Source organism: Musa acuminata, chromosome BXJ3-11 (assembly GCF_036884655.1).
Source record: "Musa acuminata AAA Group cultivar baxijiao chromosome BXJ3-11, Cavendish_Baxijiao_AAA, whole genome shotgun sequence".
In the NCBI taxonomy this organism is placed as follows: domain Eukaryota; kingdom Viridiplantae; phylum Streptophyta; class Magnoliopsida; order Zingiberales; family Musaceae; genus Musa; species Musa acuminata.
Genome location: NC_088359.1, coordinates 11,158,182 through 11,167,047, shown reverse-complemented (window position 1 = coordinate 11,167,047; position 8,866 = coordinate 11,158,182). Strand labels below are relative to the sequence as shown.

The window sequence follows — 8,866 nt, the reverse complement described above, 5'->3', positions numbered from 1 at the left end:
ATAATTGTCTAGATCGAAGTGTATTTTACGTGTGCAGGATTAACTATGATAGCAAGGCATAAAGCAAAATGAAGCCCCAGAGTCAAGAACGTGATTTCGTTGGGAGTTCGAGAGTTCGTCGGATGTCCGGACATTCGTCGGAAGTTCTGCCAAAATTGATCAAGAAGTCCAGGAGCTTGCCAAAGAAGCTGATTGGAACTCGCCAAGAAGATCGTCGTGAAGTCTAGGAGCTTGCCGGAGTCCGCTGGAATATTGTCGAGAGATCGTCGGAAGTTCGCCGGAAGCTCACAGGAAGAAACTAGACTTACGAACTTGTTTAACTTAGTAAATGTCTTAGAATTCATAGTTAGCACTGTCAGGTGGTGGTACCGCCCAAACATAGTCTCCGAGAGGTTACAGGCGATGGTACCGCCCAGACTGAGTGGTGGTATCGCTCAGTGGCAGGGTGCCAGGTAGTGGCACCGCCCTTATCAGGCGATGATACCGCCCAGTGTCAGACTAAAACTAGCGGTGGTACCGCCCAACATAGGCAATGGTACCGCTCGTACCCAGAAAACCTGGGATGAGACCTTTTTAGGCTCCAAGTTTGAATCAACTTGAAGCTTATAAATACCCCTCTTATCCCTGGTTAAAATACATAAGACTTGAGAGTGAAAAAGAAAGAAACGCTACTGTAACCTTGTGTGAACTCCTCTCAAAGTTCTAAGTGTTAGAATAGTTTGAGAGAGGAGTAAGTGAGGATATAAGGGTTATCTCCTAAACCCGGTGAAAGGAGAATCGAGTTGTAAAAGTTGATTGATCTTCGCCTATTGAAAGATGACCAATAGTGGATGTAGGTCACGACGATCGAATTACTATAAAAATCTGGTTCGTGTTTTCTTCTTGCAATTTACTTTTATAGTAAATTGTCTTTCTTACTGTGTTTTACTACGCATACGCTTACGAATAAGCATTGAATTTCAAATTATCTTCTGAGTTTAGTTTTTATTATACGAAAAATTTTTAGAATCGATATTTTTACCGCTATACTAATTCACCCCCTCTTTTAGTACCGACTCATTTCTAACAAAAAAAAAAAAAAAAAAAACCACAAAGACCGGGTAAATGAACCAAAATCTTGACGGGTTCGGCGTTCACCGTCACACGGTTCATTAATTTCTACGTGGTCTTTTAATAACTATCTTTAATTAAAAATGAACCCGACGGGATTCGATCGGATCGGCACTGTCTTCATCGGTTCAATTTAACGGGGTTCAGCTGGTAGGTGCGCCTTGTGACCGGAGAGGTCGACTCGAAGCTTTTAGTGCTCCGGGCGTTTCTACCTCACGACAATCTTCGATCCCAGTTGCGCTCTTCCGATTGCCAATCCGCTTTTGCATGGAGTGATCGACTGATCGCGTGAGGCGGGCAGCGCATTATTTTTGACAAACATGTCGGCAATTGGAAGTGGATCCGTAAGTGGCTCACAGATTTTGTTTCTGTTTCGTTTCTTTTTGGGTTCACTTGGATCACATCGGTTGACGATTTTGATTCCTTTGCTTCTGTTCTCAAAATCTGATGCGATGCTCCTTGATCCTGTTCTAGGTTCTGAGTTTTGGTGAAGATTTTGGGGTTTTTGGTGTTGATGGTGGAGTTAGGGATTCTGATGTGATTGAGTCAGCGTGTTCCTTTTTTGTTTTTGGTTGGAATTTTGGTAGTTCAGGAATGATCTAATTACTTTATCTGATGAGATTTTTTGGCATTTCCGAGATGCCTTTACGTTTCTTCCACCTTTTGTTCTCTGCCTCAGCAACAGGATCGGTAAATGCCAAGTTTGTGGATGAAGCTGCTATCTGATCCGTTACAGCCCTATTGGTACCCCTCGGCCCTGGATGAGATTGAGAATATCTAATCTAGCTTGCGCCATTTCTTGTAAAATATCAACCACCTGCGATTTTAAGCCTCATAATGAATCATAAACACGGAAAGGTTTTTGAGTAGGTAGCCTCCATTGGAATAGGCATATGTTTTATGTCAACTTATGATTGAACACTAAGGTGATAAATTTTTGGATAATAAAATATTTTGTGGAAGTTCTAGAGGACGTGATCTTTTTTCTTATGTACATGTGGACCAAATTTGAAAAACAATGATCTTGCAAAGGTTGGATGCAATATCGTAGTTGAGGAACACCAAAGTGGATTTGGTGTGTAATCGTTTGTCAATTGTGCAGACCAAGAAATTAAAATTAGATGTCCCTATGCAATTGAAACAAGATTAATACCATTGTATTCTGCAAATGAAAAAGTGTAGCACTGCTGCATTGCATAGTTGGAAATAACTTAAATTAGATAAGATCTAAAAGTAAATGTTCAATTATTGTATGTGATTAAAATGAAGGTGACAATTGTGCACTTAGTAAGAAAGCAACGAGCATGAATTAATATTACTCTACCAATTAAATTAAGCCTAACTTGCAAATACATCTGTCACTTCAGTTTCGGCCTGAAGCTGAACCCTTTTCAGCTCTTCCTTATGATGGAGCAAGAGACTTGATTCCTTCTCCTTGTAATTTTGCTCGATTTGTATGATCTGATAATGCAAACAAAGGCCGAACAAAATTAATTAACAGGAAAAGATGCAGTATTTTTGCAAAAATTAAAATCAGAAAAGATTTATGGAAGTTATAAAAATCATAGTGAAATACTTCAAAAAGCTTTATGTGCATTATTAAGTTTAATATGGATCGATGAGGTTTAGAATTCAGCATTTTTGAGACAACAACAAAAGCAAAGTTTAGAGTAGGTCTCCTTGGAATGAACCTCTAGTTAGTTTATATAACTCATATTTATTTAAGTTGAAAGAATGATTATGGCAATGGTGGATCCATGTAAGTAGACCGATTAAGAATAATTTTCTAGAACATGGTTGTCAAAATCCCAATTTGAATTGTGGAATCTTATGATATTTACTTAAAGGTCAACAAATGTCTATTTCATGATAGATTAGAGGATTGAAACTATAAAACTATTAATAATTTTTTCTTCATCTCACGTGATCATCATAGGTTCATCCTCTTTCTCACTAGAGTAATAGTCATCATTGGACTTCTGTCGAATTTAGCATATTGTTTCATTTCAGCAGACAACCTTTCATAACAACCCTTAGTTGGATCTTACTCCACTTTATAGTATTGAATATAATTGTAGAGCTTGTACAAAAATGCCCTTTGTACTTAGATAAGTTAATTATTTTTTTGATAATTTGCATCAGCCCATGGATATATATGTTTATCATATTGTTCATTTTTTTTTAAAGTCTTGGTTTAACCCTAAAGATTTTTCATCAATTTTATGTAGGGTCTTTATTTCACCAAACTTTATTTAGAGAATTCATGTGGTTCATGACCTTGAGTTGAAGCCTTGCTTAATCCTGCCATAATCTACTTGTCACTAGTTTTAAAAAATGTAAATGATTTTTTAGCATTGTTATTATATAGAGTGAAAGCCTTTTTGAGGTGTTAAAACGGTATCTATAATGCATCTATAGCTTATGAAGATGACACACTATGCTTCACCTTGCTCTAAAATTTGCAGGCCATTCCTTAACTCTATGAACACAAAACAACACATATTATAATATTCTATGACTTAAGGTTTTTATTAACATGAATATTAAAACATCAAAAACTGTTTTCATGGTTATAACCATGTAGGCAGTGTCTTTCAACTTTCCTTTGTACAATAACTGTGATCTCTTTCTTGTGGATATGCAAAAGAAAGGACAGGCACAAAGAGAACCTTATGGAAATGCAGTCTGATTTAACAGCAAGGTTTTGCTGAAAGATAAGAATATTCAGATGACAAGGTGAATTTGAAACATGAATTGGATGTAATTTTGGAAGGAGAGTGACACTTGATAACTAAATGATGCCATTGTCGTAGAGAATTGCCAAACGATTATATTGCTGAGGAACGGACAACCCATTCTTTTCTAGAGTAGCAAATCACTGAACATTTTCAGTCGAAGAAGTGCTGTTATATGTTTTTTGATTCAGACCTAAACGCTGTAACCTTTTATGAATTTCAGCATTTGTAGTGATTGTTCTAATGAGTTGTCCACAGATAAAGAAAGGAATATATTGTTGATCCCTGTAATTTTTTTATAGTGATTTCCATATTGGATTAAAATGTTGCACTTGTGAAGTAGACAACTTTACAGTTTCCTAGAATAACCATATATATGTAACTTGATTTTTTACATTTAAATTACTGTTGGCTATATTAACAACAGATCAAAAAGGTTGTTACTTTGATTTACCAACAGAAAGTGGAGCCCGAAGATAATACTCAGTTGTTCACATATCTTTCACCTTGAAAATGCTGGCAATAACTTTTGAATGTCATCAATGAATAAATTTACTTAAATGAATTCAAATTTCTTAATATTATCAGCAGTTCATCTGCTATAATGAAAAGCATTTTTTTTTGTCATCTCAGTTTCTAATATATGGTTCATGAAAGTGAAGTAGATCATTTGCAAACATATATAAGAGATTGTAGGGCCTTACCTGAAAATCTATATTTGGAGTATCCTTCATAAATAATCTTTTTCCTCAAAAATATGAGAGAGCCTCTCAGATATGATACAGAAAATATCAAATGAAAACATCCATCCTTCACGGAAGCCACTTTGAGTTTGTAAAAAAAAAAAAAAAATTCAATTGCTACAGAATTGATCATCATCAAGTGCATAACAGAGGAGGAAAATTCTTATTGAAGAATGTAATTCTTGAGAACCCCATACATGCAATAATTGAATTTTCACATGCTATAATTGAATTCTTATTCTTTTTCATGGAGCATCACCAATGGCAATTCTTGCTTCCAGTATCCTTTTTTGTGGGGGAAGATTTGCTTATGGTTGAACTTTAAGACTAGGTTGATTAGGGAAGAGTTATTGGCTTTTATTATATATGAAGGATATGATCCAGATGAGTAATATGGAAAAAAAGGGTGTTATTTGGCCTCAACAGGGAATTGGGAATGTAGGTCTTGATCTTGTTTAATCTTTTTATGTATTGTAAGCAATGATCAAGCACAGTATTTTTTGACTGAAAATTAGACCAGTTATGTTCCAGTTTAGTATTCTTATATGAAGTTTTTCAGGCAATGGTTATGGTTTCTACTGATTAAGACTTCTGCAAAGAAGGAGCTTGGTTAACATGAATGCAAAATTGTATTATTGTTCTATTTCTTGCTTGAAAGTGTCATAAATTCACTCACAGTAGATTTAACGAGGTAGTACAACAGGAGAAAGGAGGCAATTTTATGATGGCCCCAGCATGTATTAAAGGAACCTTTGAAAGATCTGTGTACCAATTTTATGATATGTTTTGATTCTTTTGAAACGGTCTGCATCACTAGAATTTTGGGAATAAGAAAGAAAGGAATGAAGTATTTGTGAATTAACCTTGAATTATTGTGATATTTTACTTTCATTAATAATTTCATGATTGAAGATTAGTGTATCCTGCGATGATTGCCATGACACATGCCTAGCTCTAGTGAGCTGACATCATGATTCGAGATAAATGTATCCTGCAATTATTGCCATGACACATGCCTAGCTTTAGTGAGCCACAACTCAGCAAGGCATTTGTTATGTGTTGTTCCATGTGCACCTATCCGGGCAAGCATGTGCCTGTTGATGCATTTGCCATGTGTTACATCATCATGCACCTTCCTGGGTCAAGCACTCGCCATGGCACATTCGGCTTTAGCCAAATACCCATTTACATCGCCAATCATTTGCTGACACTATGAGCCAGGGAGGATGCATCATCGTAGTCTGAAATCGGTGCTTGGTATTTACTGGTAGTTGTAATTTTTAACCACTTTCTTTTTAATCTGTTAGTTTCTGAATGCTTGTTTGCTGCCTGATTGGAAAAGAAGATACAATATGCATTTGAAAAAGATGTTCTGAATAATTTACTATTTGCACCTATGTAAGTTCTCAATGATTCTTTACATCCTAGGCAGAATTTTGTGTGATGCCATGTGATGCATATACTCTCTATCGTTGTACATTTTCTCCAGCAATACCATTTTATTTTTATTCACTATTGCAGTTTGTTATATTTTGCCTCACTTGTGCAAATGCTTTTTGTAGGCACCCATCAAGAACCTTTGTTTGCTATATAGGACTGAACTGGTTCATCATTTCAGTGGCTGGAGGTTAAGTTCTGCTTCTAGGTCATTAAGCACCCAAGCTGCAACAACAGGAAATACACCTCAGCCCCCACCACCACCTCCACCTCCAGAAAAGACTCATTTTGGTGGTTTGAAGGATGAAGATCGCATTTTTACCAACCTTTATGGTTTGCATGATCCTTTGCTCAAAGGTGCCATGAAGCGGGGTGACTGGTATAGAACCAAGGATTTGGTAATTAAGGGTAGTGACTGGATTGTTAATGAAATCAAGAAATCTGGTCTACGAGGTCGTGGAGGAGCTGGTTTTCCATCTGGCCTTAAGTGGTCTTTCATGCCAAAGGTATCTGATGGCCGCCCTTCTTATCTTGTCGTCAATGCTGATGAAAGTGAACCCGGTACATGTAAGGACAGAGAAATCATGCGCCATGATCCTCATAAACTGCTTGAAGGGTGTTTGATTGCTGGAGTTGGTATGAAGGCAACAGCTGCTTACATATACATTAGAGGGGAGTACGTAAATGAGCGATTGACTTTGGAGAAAGCTAGAAAAGAAGCATATCAAGCTGGATTGTTGGGAAGGAATGCTTGTGGATCAGGTTATGATTTTGATGTGCATATACACTATGGTGCCGGTGCTTACATCTGCGGTGAAGAGACAGCATTGTTGGAGAGCCTTGAAGGGAAACAAGGGAAACCAAGACTGAAGCCTCCTTTCCCAGCTAATGCCGGATTATATGGCTGCCCAACAACTGTAACAAATGTGGAGACTGTGGCTGTTTCTCCCACAATTTTGCGGCGAGGGCCTGAATGGTTTGCAAGCTTTGGCCGGAAAAATAATTCTGGTACAAAACTATTCTGTATTTCTGGTCATGTGAATAAACCTTGCACGGTGGAGGAGGAGATGAGCATCCCATTGAAGGAATTGCTCGAGAGGCATTGTGGTGGTGTTAGAGGAGGTTGGGACAACCTTTTGGCAGTCATCCCAGGAGGTTCCTCTGTTCCTCTCCTTCCCAAGCACATTTGTGATGATGTCCTGATGGATTATGATGCTCTCAAAGCTGTTCAGTCTGGACTGGGTACGGCAGCCGTGATCGTGATGGACAAGTCCACAGATGTTGTGGATGCAATAGCAAGGCTGTCTTACTTCTACAAGCATGAAAGCTGTGGTCAGTGCACACCTTGCAGGGAGGGGACTGGATGGCTGTGGATGATTATGGAGAAGTTGAAGGTGGGGAATGCCATGCTGGAGGAGATTGATATGCTTCAGGAAGTCACAAAGCAGATTGAAGGGCACACTATATGTGCTCTGGGTGATGCTGCTGCATGGCCCGTGCAGGGGCTTATCAGGCATTTTAGGCCAGAACTAGAAAGGAGGATTAAGGAGAGAGCGCAGAAAGAGCTCTTGGAGGCTGCAGCTGCTTGAGTCCTCTGGTTTGACCATGTCGAAGTGCCTACTTTTTAGCTTACGTACGAAAATAATGAACTGCAGTATGAAAAATGCAGCCTTTGTGCTTCTTCGGACACTGTCCTTGATGCAACAGAACCATTTTTCTGAGCTTTTCCTAGAGCAGGTCTCATGCAGCTCCGTGGCCAAAACCCTGAAACTTCAGGTTCTGGAATAATTTCCTTTCTACCTTCAAGCTGAGAATTCATTTATTGTGTCATTAAAACTTTAAATTCAGTGAAATAAAATCTGTGCAACTTTCCTAAACCATTTGGCTGCTTTAGTATACATTTCAAATAACAGTGATGATAACTTGATCTAGTCCAGTCTGGTGATAACAATCCAGAATCCTTCAGCAGAACATAATAATATTATTTGGAGCCTTTTTTGTTGCTTTAGCATGTTCTGAACTTCTTTAACATAATAAGAATAATATATTATTATGTGATAGCAATCCAGAATCCTTTTGACTGTAGCTTGTCTCAAGCATTCTTGTTACAACTTCATGGCTTACTGTTGATGTTATCTGTGGAGTCTAAAACCTGATGCTCTATTCCTGCATGATAGTTTATAGAGTGTGAAACCTCATGGTCACTTCTCAGGTCATAACTGGCTTCAACAAATTTGCTACTGTTAGATGAAGTGCGGATTAAACATGTTCAAATCTTAGATAATAATAAAATGATCTAAAATTTCCAATTTATAGTTGTATTTTTATATACGTAAATATTGAATCGTAGGTAATAATTGTATTCTTTTATCAATTTCCTAAGGAATTGAAGCTTCCATTAGTGATATTAGTGAAAGAAAATAGTAACTCAGTGTTTCTAGAATTCTTACCAATAAGGAGCACCAAAATTAAGAAATTTATTTTACCTTAAGTAAAATCATTTCCCATTCCCTTAAATGGTTCATATTGCAAATATTCAATCAGATCTACCTTAATAGGTTTGAGAGCACCAAATTTAAAATAAGATCCTCGGTGTATTTAATGGGGCTAGTTCATATGTTGTTAGTGGTTTATGATGAGACCATTGTTTAGATTTAATATATATGCCAATGTAAGATAAAACGGAATTATTTATCTACCTTTCAAAGTTTAAAAGTATCATAGTTAACATTTTAAATTTTGATACATCGAGTCAAATATTTAAATTTTACATCCTCCAAATATTTATATCGTACATTCATCTTGCTCATATTAATATTCCTTCAATAAATTACACCAATG

General features: G+C 37.2%; 1 protein-coding gene across 1 annotated transcript; it reads left to right on the top strand.

The window, feature by feature from the left end:
• Positions 1–1,273: 1,273 nt before the first annotated feature.
• On the top strand, positions 1,274–7,902 carry LOC103972769 (NADH dehydrogenase [ubiquinone] flavoprotein 1, mitochondrial). The gene is made up of 2 exons (XM_009387121.3): positions 1,274–1,454; positions 6,151–7,902. The coding sequence occupies exons 1-2, from the start codon at positions 1,431–1,433 to the stop codon at positions 7,612–7,614; spliced, it is 1,488 nt and encodes a 495-aa protein (XP_009385396.2). The 5' UTR covers positions 1,274–1,430; the 3' UTR covers positions 7,615–7,902.
• Positions 7,903–8,866: the final 964 nt, after the last annotated feature.